At 64.3% G+C, this 12,743-nt stretch overlaps 2 protein-coding genes across 5 annotated transcripts; one reads left to right on the forward strand and one right to left on the reverse strand.

The window, feature by feature from the left end:
* Window positions 1-1,368: 1,368 nt before the first annotated feature.
* On the forward strand, window positions 1,369-6,202 carry GMPPA (GDP-mannose pyrophosphorylase A). 2 transcript variants are annotated; one of them, XM_037398352.1, is made up of 13 exons: window positions 1,369-1,517; window positions 1,585-1,682; window positions 1,757-1,860; window positions 2,262-2,454; window positions 2,614-2,673; window positions 2,796-2,926; window positions 3,063-3,077; window positions 3,679-3,813; window positions 3,995-4,092; window positions 4,230-4,276; window positions 4,373-4,465; window positions 4,557-4,725; window positions 4,814-6,202. In XM_037398352.1, the coding sequence occupies exons 1-13, from the start codon at window positions 1,475-1,477 to the stop codon at window positions 4,912-4,914; spliced, it is 1,287 nt and encodes a 428-aa protein (XP_037254249.1). In that variant the 5' UTR covers window positions 1,369-1,474; the 3' UTR covers window positions 4,915-6,202. The 2 variants fall into 2 exon arrangements, with proteins under 2 accessions (XP_037254249.1, XP_037254250.1); XM_037398353.1 differs by lacking the exon at window positions 3,063-3,077.
* A 756-nt stretch (window positions 6,203-6,958) lies between these two features.
* LOC119152514 (rac GTPase-activating protein 1-like) lies at window positions 6,959-12,442 on the reverse strand. Of its 3 annotated transcripts, XM_037397913.1 has the most exons (16): window positions 11,616-11,808; window positions 11,291-11,493; window positions 11,070-11,206; window positions 10,847-10,925; window positions 10,626-10,679; window positions 9,931-10,008; window positions 9,449-9,563; window positions 9,011-9,171; window positions 8,624-8,785; window positions 8,394-8,489; window positions 8,121-8,322; window positions 7,942-8,047; window positions 7,680-7,812; window positions 7,499-7,601; window positions 7,270-7,384; window positions 6,959-7,196 (listed from the first exon to the last, which is right to left on the reverse strand). In XM_037397913.1, the coding sequence occupies exons 1-16, from the start codon at window positions 11,698-11,700 to the stop codon at window positions 7,145-7,147; spliced, it is 1,881 nt and encodes a 626-aa protein (XP_037253810.1). In that variant the 5' UTR covers window positions 11,701-11,808; the 3' UTR covers window positions 6,959-7,144. The 3 variants fall into 3 exon arrangements, with proteins under 3 accessions (XP_037253810.1, XP_037253809.1, XP_037253808.1); XM_037397912.1 differs by having other exon boundaries at window positions 11,291-12,442; XM_037397911.1 differs by having other exon boundaries at window positions 9,449-9,566; window positions 11,291-12,442.
* Window positions 12,443-12,743: the final 301 nt, after the last annotated feature.

Raw genomic sequence — 12,743 nt, forward strand, 5'->3', positions numbered from 1 at the left:
AGACTCCTGTCCCAAAATCCAGAGACCCAAAGCCAGGAAGGCTTCCAGGTGGGGCCGGGCTGGCGAAGGGTGTCGGAAACTTGGGGAAGGAGCCAGGAAAGCTGCAAAGCGCCGGGGTGGGTGTAGCGGGGTGGCTCACGGGGCACTGTCGTCATGGAGCAAAAATACTGGGTGCTGGCAGGCCCAGCGGTGGCACGGCCAGCAGGGCACCGGCACCGGGCTCCTGCCAGGGACACAGTGGGTGCAGGTGAGGGGCACCCCGTGGCACAGACCTGCCACCCGGCTATAAATACCCGCTGCCCATAAGAGGCTGGGCTGGCAGTGCTGGCAGGGGCTGCTCTGGTTACAGCCCAGCCTGTCCCTCCCCGAGCAGCACCCACCGGCCCCTGGGTGCACCCCCTACCCGTGTCCCGCGTGCATGCACCGCCGTGCATGGGCACACACGTCATGACTTGTGCCTACGGGCTGCCACGCTCCCACCCACCCTGACACAGGCGCACAGGCCCGTGCACACACACAGGCGCACAGCACCGTGCAGCCTGTCCCACACCCATGTGCCTGAGCACATACCACAGGCCACGGTGTCCCCGCCGTGCACGCCAACGCACCCCGCCCTTCTATAAACACACCCACTTACACGCACCAGGGCATGTGCACATGCATGGCGGCTCTGCTACATGCTCATACTGATGCTCCCCTATGCACAGCCACACACGGAGCCGCTCCCTTGCGCATATGCACACACGCATGCGTGCACAGGCAACCAAGTCCCTGCACAGCTGCTCCTTTGTGTGCCTGCCACGTGCATGTGGCTGCTCCCTTGCAGCTGCACACTGCCGCTCCCTTGCACAAGTACACTGCCACTCCTGCGCACTGCTGCTCCCTTGCACGCACACCAGTGCTCCCCTGCATGCGCGCACTGCCGCTTCCCTGCACGTGCACTAGTGCTCCCTTGCGTGCGTGCATGTCACTCCTTGGCACGTGCACCAGTGTTCCCTTGCATGCGCACACCGCTGCTCCCTTGCACGCGCACTGCCGCTTCCTTGCATGCGCACATCGCTGCTTCCTTGCACGCACACCAGTGCTCCCTTGCATGTGCACACCGCCGCTTGCTTGCACGCGCACGTCGCTCCTTGGCACGCGCACCAGTGCTCCCTTGCACGCGCACCGCCACGCACCCGCCACGCGCCCGGCCGCCGCTCTGCACGCGCACGACTGCTCGGCCCGCACACGCGCACACCGCCGCCCCTGTGCACGCGCGCAGCCCGGCCTCGCGCGCCCGCCGTCGGCCACGCGCAGGCGCGTCCCCCTCCCGCCGCCGCCGCCGCGCCCCTGGCGGCCGCCCGCAGCAGCGCCGCGCGGCGCGGTGGCGCAGCGTCAGCCCCGCGCAGCTGACGTGTCGCAGCGCCGAGTGCGGAAGCGGCGGCGGGACCGGGCCGAGCGGGGGCCGGCGGGGCGGCGGAGCGGGGCCGCCATGCCGCTGAAGGCGGTCATCCTCATCGGCGGCCCGCAGAAGGGTAAGTGCGGCGGGGCCGCGGGGCGCCACCCCGCGCCGGGCCCCGCCGACCGCGCTCCGCTCCGCAGGGACCCGGTTCCGGCCGCTGTCCTTCGAGGTGCCCAAGCCGCTGTTCCCCGTGGCCGGGGTGCCCATGGTGCAGCACCACATCGAGGCCTGCGCCAAGGTACGGGGGGCCGGGGGCGGGGGGCTGGGGCCCGGGGCCGCGCTGCCCGCACTGCCCCCTCCGTCCGTCCCCAGGTGCCCGGCATGAAGGAGATCCTGCTGATGGGCTTCTACCAGCCCCACGAGGCCCTCAGCCGCTTCCTGGTGTCGGCGCAGCAGGAGTTCAAGATCCCCATCAGGTGGGCGGCAGCCCTCGCACCCCCGGGGTACCCGCGGGGGCCCAGCCCGCCCCCCCCGGGCTGGCAGCCTCCGGCCACCACCTGGCCGATGGGCGGGTGGGCCCTGTCCCGCCGTGGATGGGCACAGCTGTGCTCCCGCGTTCCTCCTGGCACATTTCCCTTGCCCTGCGCCCTGCCCTGGCTGGTTCCTGCTCCGGAGACGCCTCTCCAGCGCAGCTCCAAGCACACCTCCGAGCACACCGCGACCTCCTTCCCCTGTGCCCACAGCTACGTGAGCCCCGGCTCTGCGTGGCAGGATTATGGCTCTCCAGCCCCTGCCAGCCGTTCCCTGCCCTGCCGCCGGCTGGTGCCACCAGACACCCGCTCCCCTAAGTCCTCGCTTCTCCCTGCTTGGCTCGCAGGTATCTCCAGGAGTACGCGGCACTGGGCACTGGTGGTGGAATCTATCACTTTCGAGACCAGATCCTCTCAGGTGGTGCTGAGGCCTTCTTTGTCCTCAACGCAGACGTGTGCTCAGAGTTCCCCTTGCAGGAGATGCTGGAGTTCTGGCAGCGGCACGGGGATGCGCAGAGCTTTGTCATTCTGGGTACCACAGTGAGTGGCAGTGCTGGGGAACAGAGGAGCAGCGGTGCTTTACCATGGGCTTGTCTAGAAACCAGCAGCTCCTATGGTGGATGGGGCCCTGGGTGTGAGCTCTGGGTCTCATCTACGTGCCTGCTGCACTACCATTGCTAACATGTCCTCACTCTGCAGGCCAACAGGACGCAGGCACTGAATTATGGCTGTATCGTGGCGAATGTGGACACGCAGGAGGTACTAGAGGGCCTTGGGGAGCCAGGCATGGCATGGATGCGTGTTCCCAGTGTGCCACAGATGGCGTGATGCCAGGTGTGGGGGCTGTACCCTGAAACTCATGTCTCTTCCCTCGCCTCCAGGTCCAGCACTACGTGGAGAAGCCCAGCACGTTTGTCAGTGAGATCATTAACTGTGGCATCTACCTGTTCACACCTGCCATCTTCCAGCACATTGGCGAGGTCTTCCAGAGGAACCAGCAGGAGCTAGTGCTGTGAGTGCCTCTCTCTGTCCCGCATCCCGCCCACCTCACTGCTTCCTGGGGCTGCAGTGGCACGCTCATCCTCCATTCTTTATCTATCTTCTCTCTTCCTCTGCCATCACTCACTTGTTTCCTGGTCCTGCACCAGCTGTCCTTACCTTGGGTAAGTCTCCCTCTGTGTCTGCCCTGGCTGTTCTTCGGGCTGGATCATCACTAGTGGTAATGCATGCTTTCCTCTGCTCCAGGCTGCTCTGCAAGGCTGCTCTCCCCTCTGCTCCCCTCCTGGCTAGCTTGAGACTCCCCCTCTTGCATCCTCTCCTCCCACCCCATTCTCATTCAGCTCCAGACAAGGGGCTGAACAAGCCTTTCACTTGGGAATGCTCTGCTCCCCCCTCCAGTTCTCTGCACCAGCTAGTCTGTCACCTGACATCTCTGCCACCACCCAAGCAAAAATCCAGCTGTGCAGGGCCCTGGAATGGGGGCAGGATCTGTTGCATATACACCCACTTGGACTGGGTGGGACTCTTGCACCATCAACTTCTGGCTCAGAGTTTATTGTAGATGGCAGAGCCCCATCCCTCTGCTGCTCTGGGGCTCAGGAGGCCTAGCCTGACAGGTAGGGCTGTCCCCACCTTTGGGGAGAAGCGCATGGTTAGATAGGAATCTAGGATCAGCAGAGGTCCCAGATTTGGGGAGGGTAGCTTCTGGGGTCCCTGGTTGAGGCCGTAACTGGAGTGGGTGCCTAACAGACCTCTCACTTGCAGAGAGGAGAGCTCCAATGGCTGGCAGCGTGCAGAAGTGATCCGGCTAGAGCAGGATGTTTTCACAGCACTGGCTGGGAGCGGCAAACTCTACGTCTACAAAACCGATGGCTTCTGGAGCCAGATCAAGTCAGCTGGGTAAGGGCTGGGGCTAGTGGTGGTGCAAGTGGGAGCATGTAGCAGTCTGTACCAGGGGTGGGAGAAGAGGATGCCCAGGCAAGGCCCTGGGGGTGGGTGGGTAGGGGGGTGCTGAATTCAGACCATTCTCTGTCCCGGTAGATGCCAGAGAGGTGATAATCTTTTGCTTTTCCTCCCCCAGCTCTGCTATTTATGCCAGTCGTCTTTACCTGAACCAGTACAGTAAAAGCCACCCAGAGAGGCTGGCCCAGAACAAACCTGGAGGCCCTATCATCCAAGGTACCTCTCTGACATCCCCTACCACCTTGGGGGCTTCCTGGCAGAGGCAGTGGGACCCATGGGCAGGACCTCCCCACATCTGAGAGGCAGGTGCTCCTGTGGGGTGCCTCCCCTGATGCAGCTGCCTTGTGTTGCAGGGAATGTGTACATCCACCCGACGGCCTCCATCGACAGCACTGCAGTGGTGAGTGCAGCCCTGGGGGCCCCACAGCAGGGCGATGCCTGCAGGTGCTGAGGGCACCATTGTCCTTGACCTTGTTTCCTCCCTCTGTCCTCACAGCTGGGCCCCAATGTCTCCATTGGGGAGGGGGTGACAGTGGGAGCTGGTGTACGTGTGCGAGAGTCCATTGTCCTGCACGGTGCCTCACTTCACGTAAGTAGGGTTAGCCTGAGGAGGCAGGTGTCAACTTGCACCCCTTGCGGGGAGGCAGAAGTACCCTTCATACCCCTTTCTTCTGTCCCAGGACCACACTTGCGTCCTCAATACCATTGTGGGCTGGGACAGCACTATTGGGCGCTGGGCCCGGGTTGAAGGAACACCCAGTGACCCCAACCCCAACGATCCCTATGCCAAGATTGACAGCGAGACCCTTTTTCGGGATGGGCGCCTCACACCATCCATCACAATCCTGGGTATGTCCCACCAGCACCCAGCTGCCCCAGCCCCACACCCTGAGGCAGTCTTTCGCCTCCTGCTAACCCCCTCGTGCTCTCCTCACAGGCTGCAGCGTCACCATCCCTGCTGAGGTTGTTATTCTCAATTCCATCGTCCTTCCTCACAAGGAGCTGAGCCGCAGCTACAAAAACCAGATTATCCTGTGATCATCAGGTTAATCCTGCACCAGCCACCCACAGCAAAAGCCCAGGCTGAGGCTTCGTCTCCTGGGAGGTTTGCAGTTAGGGTTAGGTGCAATCCAGGAGCCCTGCAAGTGCCTGACTCCTACTCCAGACTGACATTAAAGCTGGTGAGCATCAGCCTCGTGTGCTGCTTCTCTTGCAGCCCAGGGACCGACCCTGGGGCAGGGTGAAGGCTTCAGGGACAGCATATGGCCCTGGCATCAGCCTGTGTGCCTGCGCAGGGAGCCCTGAACTGAGGCTGTTGAGGGAGCACTTGCTGCCTGCAGCACCTTGGGTCCAGCTTCGAGTGTTTCTCCACCAAAGGGTGCTACCAGCACAGTCTTGGAACCTCTAGCCAGGTTCTCCCTGCATCACTTGCTTTCTGCAACTCCCTGGAAGGTGTTGGCCCACCTCAGAGGCCAGGGAGCTTTGAATCGGCCTATCCTGCACAGGCAGCTCACCCTGCAGGAGCTGGTTGTGAGGATCCCTATTTCAGCAGCGTGATTGCAACAGCCTGAGCTGGGCTTCTGCCTGCTGCTGGGAAAACAGGGCAGCACCAGCCTGTCCTAAGGGCACTGGCACAAGAGCCAGGTTGGACAGGCAAGCTGCTGGCCCTGGAGGGAGCTGCAAAACCACACCTTCCCCCAGCATCACCTCTGCCCCTAAGGGCTCACAGTACAGGGGAGCTGCCAGCCAGCCTTGTTGAGCCTGCTGCAGTCAGGCCAAGACCTGCACAGGGTGCCTAGGCAGGGCTCAGGGTGACGGCAGCAGGCCCCTGCCACACTGGTGGGCCAACAGCCTTCTCTTCACCAGCATGGGTGTAGCTTGGGTGGTATGCTGCATGTCTCCCCTTGCACCAGCCACATCCACAGGGCACCAGAGCAATCAACTTACACATGTAAGAGACCTACTATCTTGCTCAGTCTCAAAAAAACCCCCCTTTTTATTGAAGGCTGCTCCTTGCTGATACTGCCACAGTCTATGGTAACCAACACTGGCCTTTATCCGCTTACCTCCCCATCTTTGCCTCTGGTTTTGGAGCTCTGTGCTAAAGCCCTGCGGTCCACCGAGGGCCCCACCACTCCTTTCACCTTCAGTGAGGCACCGCATTAGGGATTCTCCATGCATCCAGTACCACCCCAGCCTGATGGATTTGCAGTAAATCCTTGCTCCTAGCCTTGTGCCTTCCTGTGCCAGTTCTTCTGTGGTCCTGGGCGGGGATTAGCTGTTCCCTGGCTTTAAGCACATTAAACTCCTTCAGTTTTGCCTCTGCCTTGGATGTGCTAATTTCCTTGCCCACTGGTGAACACCCCTGCACTGGGGGAAACAACTAAAGTACTTTCTTTCAGGATTGTACGTGAATTTTCTTCTGTGCCCCACCACCTCTGACCTGACTTTTAGTGTGGACAAAGGTTTCTCTGCTGCTGGGCTGCTTAGCCCTTGTTGTGTAATGCCCCTTCTCCCTAGGTGCCCCTTGTAGTGGCTGTCCCTTGTGCAGAGTTATCTGGGGAACAAGTCCTTTCTGGGCTCTTGCTCCATTACAGCCTCACCCAGCTTCCCCCTCTTGGGGGGAGAGCACTGTGCATCCAGCCCTGCTTGGGCTTCACAGCTCCAGTGCCAGGGCTGGAGGGGAGGAAGGAGTTAAAGGGGCTTCCACCGAGGTGCCAGGAAGTCTGGAAACGGTTTAAGGTTGTTCTGCCCTGAGCAGCAGCAGCTCTGATTAGTTGAGGCCAACATCTGGGCTGAAAGAGGGGCCTCCCGAATGCTGGCTCCAGGGCAGGGAGAGGAGGACTTCAGCTAGGGCTGGGGGCGGGGGGCTCTGCTTTGCCCTCCCCCTCTCTGCCCAGCAAAAGCAGGGGATTTGGGAAAGTACTGCTCACCTTGCTGTCAGTACAGCTCTTGACTGCTGCCCAGCCAGGCTTCATCATGCCAGTGAGCCCCAAAACCTGGCACCTGGCAGCAGGAGGGGGGGACAGACAGCAGCCACAGCCAGGCTTGGTTTACTGCAAACATTTAATACAAACCAGGCTGTAAGTACAATGCAGTGTCGCCACCGCGGCGGCTGGGCAGAGACAGCCCTGCTCCACCATCACTGGGGAAGCAAAGCAGGGCCTGGAGCTCAGCACCACCAGTCCACAGGCAGCTAGCTACCTGGTCCTGCAGGCTTCGCTCCTCTGGTGCCAGCTCCACGCCCCCAGGGAGCCACTGCTGCAGGCTACACCAGAGAAGGGAAGAACCGGCCCACCTTCTTCGGGGCTGGCCCCTGCCTGCGTGGGGAGAGAGATGAGTCAGGGGTGCAAAGCAAGCTCCCCTGCCCCCCCCCCCCCCAGCAGCACTCACTGGGGCTGGACGGCCGTGCCCATGCAGCTCCGTAGGGTGCCAGGGAGGCAGCAGGTGCTGGCTGGGCTCAGCTGGCCTGGCTTGGGCTCAGAGGCAGTGGTGGGGCAGAATGGCTCTGCAGGACAGAGTGATGGGCTGGCTATCACACCCCAGCCCAGCTGCAGGCACCCAGGACCCTTCAGCAGCCACAGGGCAAGGGCAGGGAGGGGTCAAGGTTCCTGTGCCTCACCACGATCGTCCCCCGGCACTAGCGTCTGCACAGGGTTCTCCTTCTCCATCCCCACAAAGCCTCTCCAGAAGTCGGGTGGTAGAGCGAGGAGCCGAGCCACCACCTGGGCAGGGAGGGATGGAGGATGGGGATTGCTGGCAGCACTCGGGGTACACACCCCATGCCTCTGTGACCCCCTCACCTTGCACTGCCGCGGTGTGTCCTCCATGATGGCGAGTGGTGTGGGGTTGGCTGAGCCATGTCCCACCAGTGTGGGACCAAACACACGGGACAGGTTGAGCACGTCCATCTTGCAGTCAGGGCTGTGTGACACCCTGCGAGGCGGGACAATGTGAGCCAAGGGGCCTTTCAGCCCACCTTCCCTGCTCTGGGGCACAGAGCCCGGGCAAGGGGCAGAGCGCCAGGAGATGGGGACAGACCCCATGCTAGGATGAGCTCCTCACCTGAGCAGGTGCAGCATGAGGAAAGCCAGGGTGTCCCTGTTGGCTGGGGGCAGCTTGCTCACCACGTGGCGCAGGGCTGTGCCACAGGCAGCATCATCCGGGATGTCTGTGGTAGCACCAGGGAGCTGTGTTAGGGGAGGAGCAGCCCCTTCCCCCCCCACCTCAGGACCCCTGCTCACCAGCAGCCTGAAGGAAGGCAGGATGGAGGCTGAAGGTGACCAGTGGCTCCTTGAGCCCCCGCAGAAAGTCCTTGAGCACCCCGCATACCACGTGGATGTCAGCCACGCTGCTGAGGGCAGGCAGCGTGCCCCCAGCTCGCAGCAGCCTCCGCTTCCACTCCCGCACCTGCTGCTCTGCGCCTGGCACCCGGTACAGCCCTGTCTGGGGCACAGGAAGAGGGGCTTAGTCCTGGAGGGACCCTGCCATCACTGCCCCCACTGCCCTGGGCCTACCTCTGTCAAGCCTCGCGTCTCCACCTCAGTCACACACTGCACCACCAGCGTGGGCACCAGGGGTGGTGTCAGGGGGGCAAAGTCTGCCAGCACACCCTGGGGAGGACAACAGTGACCTGGTCTGTGCCCGCTGCCCAGCCCTGCGGGCAGAGCCCCAGCAATCCAGCTGACAGCCCAGCAGCCCTACAGGGACACGGAGCAGCCCCCAAGCACCACTGTGTCCCACTCACCTCACAGGGCCAGGCGTGGCGGTAAGGCTGGGGCGTGCAGGCGATGGGGCACTGCTCCCGGCACTTGGGGTGCAGCAGCAGCTGGCACTGGCGGCACTTGATGACAGCCCTACCAAAGCGGATACGGGAGCCACAGACACCACATGGCTCCGGACGGATCACCTGGAGAGGGCGAGCAGGGTCAGGAGCCCCCTTTCTTGCAGATACCACTCCACCTCCCCCAAACCAGCCCCCACTGCCTCCATCCATCCCCCATGCAGGCAGAGCTGGGGTGAAGGGGATGAAGGAGAGCTTTGCGCCCCTCCACCCCCACGCCAGAACAACTCCCTCTGCCCAGCTCCTTTTTCCATAGCAGCTAAAAGGAGGGAGACACGCTGGGACACACACCGTTTTGGAGGTGAATTGGTGCTGGGGTGGCGGGAGGCCCTGTGGAGGTAAGGGGAACGAGGCTGGCACTGGCTGTCCCACAGAGCTGCCTTTGGCATGGCTCTCCCGCCCCAGGGCACGGCTGCCCGGATCCTTGCTGGTGTCCCACACAGTGGTCAGCTCTGCAGAGAGAGGAGGCAGTCAAGGGGACCCTGAAAGGCAAACTGGCCCAGCTACTGGCTGGGGCATGGGAAGGCTTCCCACCTCGCAGGGAGCCCTGTGGCATCCCAGCTAGGCTGGGACAATGGCATTTGGCATGTCCAGAGGACCCTAGTACCCCCACGGTGGGGACAAGCATCCCCCAGCAGATCCCCTCCCTCCCCGGCGACGATGGCAGCACAAGGCTGGTCCCACACCACCACACCATCCACAAGCCCCCTCCTCAGCCCTTCCCATGACCTGCATGTGTGGAGACACGATGTCCCTGGCGAGAGCGGCGGCATGGCAGCGGAGCAGCAGGCAGGAGGCTGTCAGCAGGGACCTCGGCAGGAGGGGGCACGGGGGGTACACTCACCTGCTGAAATGGGGGGCAGTAAGAACATGCCTGGCTACAGTCCCATGGTGCTTCAACATCTTCCCACAAGCTCTGCTCTGCCCGCTCCCTGTCCCTGAGGTCCTGCACAGCCTGGGATGCTGTCACCATGGGTATGGGGGGATACAGGCTGCAGGCCACCGGTCCAGCACAGAGAGGGACGCTGTCCCCACCAGGACCAGGGTGATACAGGCTGGAGAGCACAGGCACCCAGAGGAGACAACTGAGCATCTCCAGATCCCACAGCACCCACAGACCTGCAGGCCTGAAGGCTGCAGCATTGCCTTCTGACACCAGGGTAGCCCATACACCGCATCCCTGCACAAGGTATGCTGGGGTCTCTACTCACAGTGTTGTGGGGTGCCACAGAAGAACGGTGCCGCTTTGCCACCACTACAGGGCCAATCTGAGGGGCCAGGGACACACGCTGGGAACAAAGAAGATGGGGTGAAGGGTAGGCAGAGACCTCCTCCTGGACTCTGCCCCACATCCCAGAGCGCCCAAGCCAACCGGTCTCAGTTCCGCCAAAGGTCCCAGTCTCACCCTGCCTCCCAGCATTGCCTGCCCCACATCTGGCACCATGGAGAACCCAGGCTCCCCACTTGGGTCAGAGTCAGCCCAAGGGCTGGGGGAGGCCAGGCCTGCAATGCAGAGGTGTGAGTGGAGCAGGGTGTGGGATGCCTGCACATGGGGATGAATTATTGAGGAGCCCAGCTAGGCCACAGCGGAGGGTAATGGAGTTTCTATTGATCGCGGAAGGTTTGCTGAGAGACTATGCTCCCAGCACAGCATCAATAAATTAAACCCCCTGCCAGGCTCCTTGCAACCTCCTGTGCTGAGATGGAGAAGTATCTGGGTATCCTAACCCTGCGTGACCCAGGGCCAGCACCCCAGCCTGGGCCGCATGCTGGGACCTGTGCGGGCAGAGGGTCCCGCAGGCACAGTGCAGGAGAGCAGAGAGGACCTAGGGGATCCTCACCCATGGAGGGGCAGGGACCCCACCGCAGCACCCAGGACTGCCCCATCCCAGCATTTCCCTCATACCTGCCTCTCCTGGGCTTTGCGCTTCAGGGTCCGCACCACCGTCATATCAACACCCTGAAAGGCAGCAGGGAGGCTGGGGGCTGGCAGGGCCAGGGGCATCCCCAGCATCTGTCTGGCTCCGATGGCAGACCAGGGCAGCCCACCCCTAACCATGGCCATGCAAAGGGGCTTCCCCACACACACACAAACGGGGCAAAACTCCCAGCAGGGTCGCTCCTTACCACATCATCCTCAGTGCAGTCATAGCTGATGTCCGAGTGGGACAGGAGGGACTGGCACGACTCATCCACTACAGATGACCTGGGGAGCAAGCTGGGGGTCAGCCCAGCTGGGGCAACCCCTGCCCCAGCCAGCACCTGCTCACACAGCTGCTGCTGGCAGAGCTGAGGGAGAGCAGGGCACAGCCGAGCCCAGGGCTGCCCGAGGACCACCCGCCCCACTCACCTCCTGCCCTGTGCCAGGGCCACCCCAAGGCACCGGCCGGCCAGGGTGCTGAGGACAGAGCACTGCTCCCCACTCAGCACCCCGCTGCCCCATGGCTCCCGCATCAGGATCTCAAAGACCAGCTGAAGTTTGCGCTCCTGCAAGCGAAACAGGGCAGCAGTGAGCAGGTTGGGGTCCCCGCAGCCAGCCCCAGCGGGTAGCCCTGCAGCCAGCCCCCGGACCTGCTTCTCCAGCTCAGCCTCTGCACGGTGCCGCTTCTTCATCTCCACCTCCACCTGCTTGCGGGCGTGCTTGAGCTTCACCTCCAGCGCCGCCCGCTCGGCCTCCACCCGCGCCAGCTGCTCGCGGGCCCGCCGCCCGTCCTGCTCCAGGCAGCAGCATCGCTGGCGCGTCGCCTCGAAGCACTGAGCAATCTGGATGTAGTCTGGGGACAGCACGAGTGGGTGGCCAGGCGGGCCGGGAGCCAGCCCCCCGCTCCCCCAGCCCCCACGGGCAGCATTGCGGGGGTGCTCGGGGTGCCCGGGCCGAGAGGCTGCGCGCACCCACCTTCCTCCGCGCCGCCGCCGAGCTCCAGCAGCTGCAGCGCCCGCTCCAGCCGGGCCAGGAGCCGCCCGCAGCGCTGCCGTAGCATCCCGCCGCCGTGGGACAGGATGGGACCCCCGCAGCCAGGCGGGACGGTCCCCCCGCTTCCCACCCCTCCCGGGCACCCCCAACGCCCGCCGCCGGGGCCCGCCGCGCGCACCCGGGACGGCGCAGGCTCCGGGGGCGAGGGGCCCTCCCGGCCGGCCTATGTGGGCCGGGGGCCGGGGTGGAGCCCGTCCCGGCTCCGCCTCCGCCTCTAGCCGCCACCGGAGCCCGACCCGCCGCCCCGACGGTTGCCGGCGCGGGGGAGCCCTCCGGGAGCCTCGGGCGCGGGGTGCCCCGGGTGCGGGGCGGCAGTGCTGGCTGCGGGGGTTCAGGGCGAGAGCCCGGGGCAGGGTGGGGGGGTCACCTTTGGGGAGGGGGTGCCCAGGCACCGGGGATACCTGATGGGAGCACTTGAGGGGTGCAGGCGCAGCGGGTGCGGGGTGCTGTAGGGGTGCGGGGCCTTCGGGCGGGATGCCCGGGCGTGGGGTGCGCTGGGTGGTGCAGGGGTGCGGGGACGGCAGGGAGCTGGCTGCGACAGCGCTGCCCCCAGCCCCGCTCCGCAGGAGCGGCGTGGGTGGGAGCCGGAGGAGCGGGTGTCCTTGTCCGCTGTCCCCCACCGCTGCGCCCCGCATGCAAAGCGGCTGGCGGCGGGCGGGGGCGGTGGGGAACCCCCGCACCGGGGCTCCCGGCTGGGTCCGTGTCCTGCAGATGGAGCCACCTCCCCGCTTCAAAGCCCGGCCGCTGCCAGGCTGCTGTGCCCCCCGGGCTCCCCGACCCAGGGGCTTCCCGGCGCAGCCCCCAGGCCCGGGCCCCCTCCCTGCTGCAGCCCCAGGCCCTGGGGGCCCTGCGTTCCCGCGGGGGCTCCGGCAGCTCCCCCTCTCCGCTGCCTGTCCCGACCTGCTGCGAATACCGAGAATAGCAGAGGGGCTGGCGGCAGGGCTGGGCACGCAAGCCCCTGCACGCACCCCCACACCCCCACCTACCCCCCCCACACATCCACCCCCCAGGTCACTTGCCTGCCTTCACACCTCCCCAGCTGCCTCCGAC

The sequence above is a fragment of the Falco rusticolus genome, chromosome 8 (genome assembly GCF_015220075.1).
Source record: "Falco rusticolus isolate bFalRus1 chromosome 8, bFalRus1.pri, whole genome shotgun sequence".
Taxonomy (NCBI): Eukaryota; Metazoa; Chordata; class Aves; order Falconiformes; family Falconidae; genus Falco; species Falco rusticolus.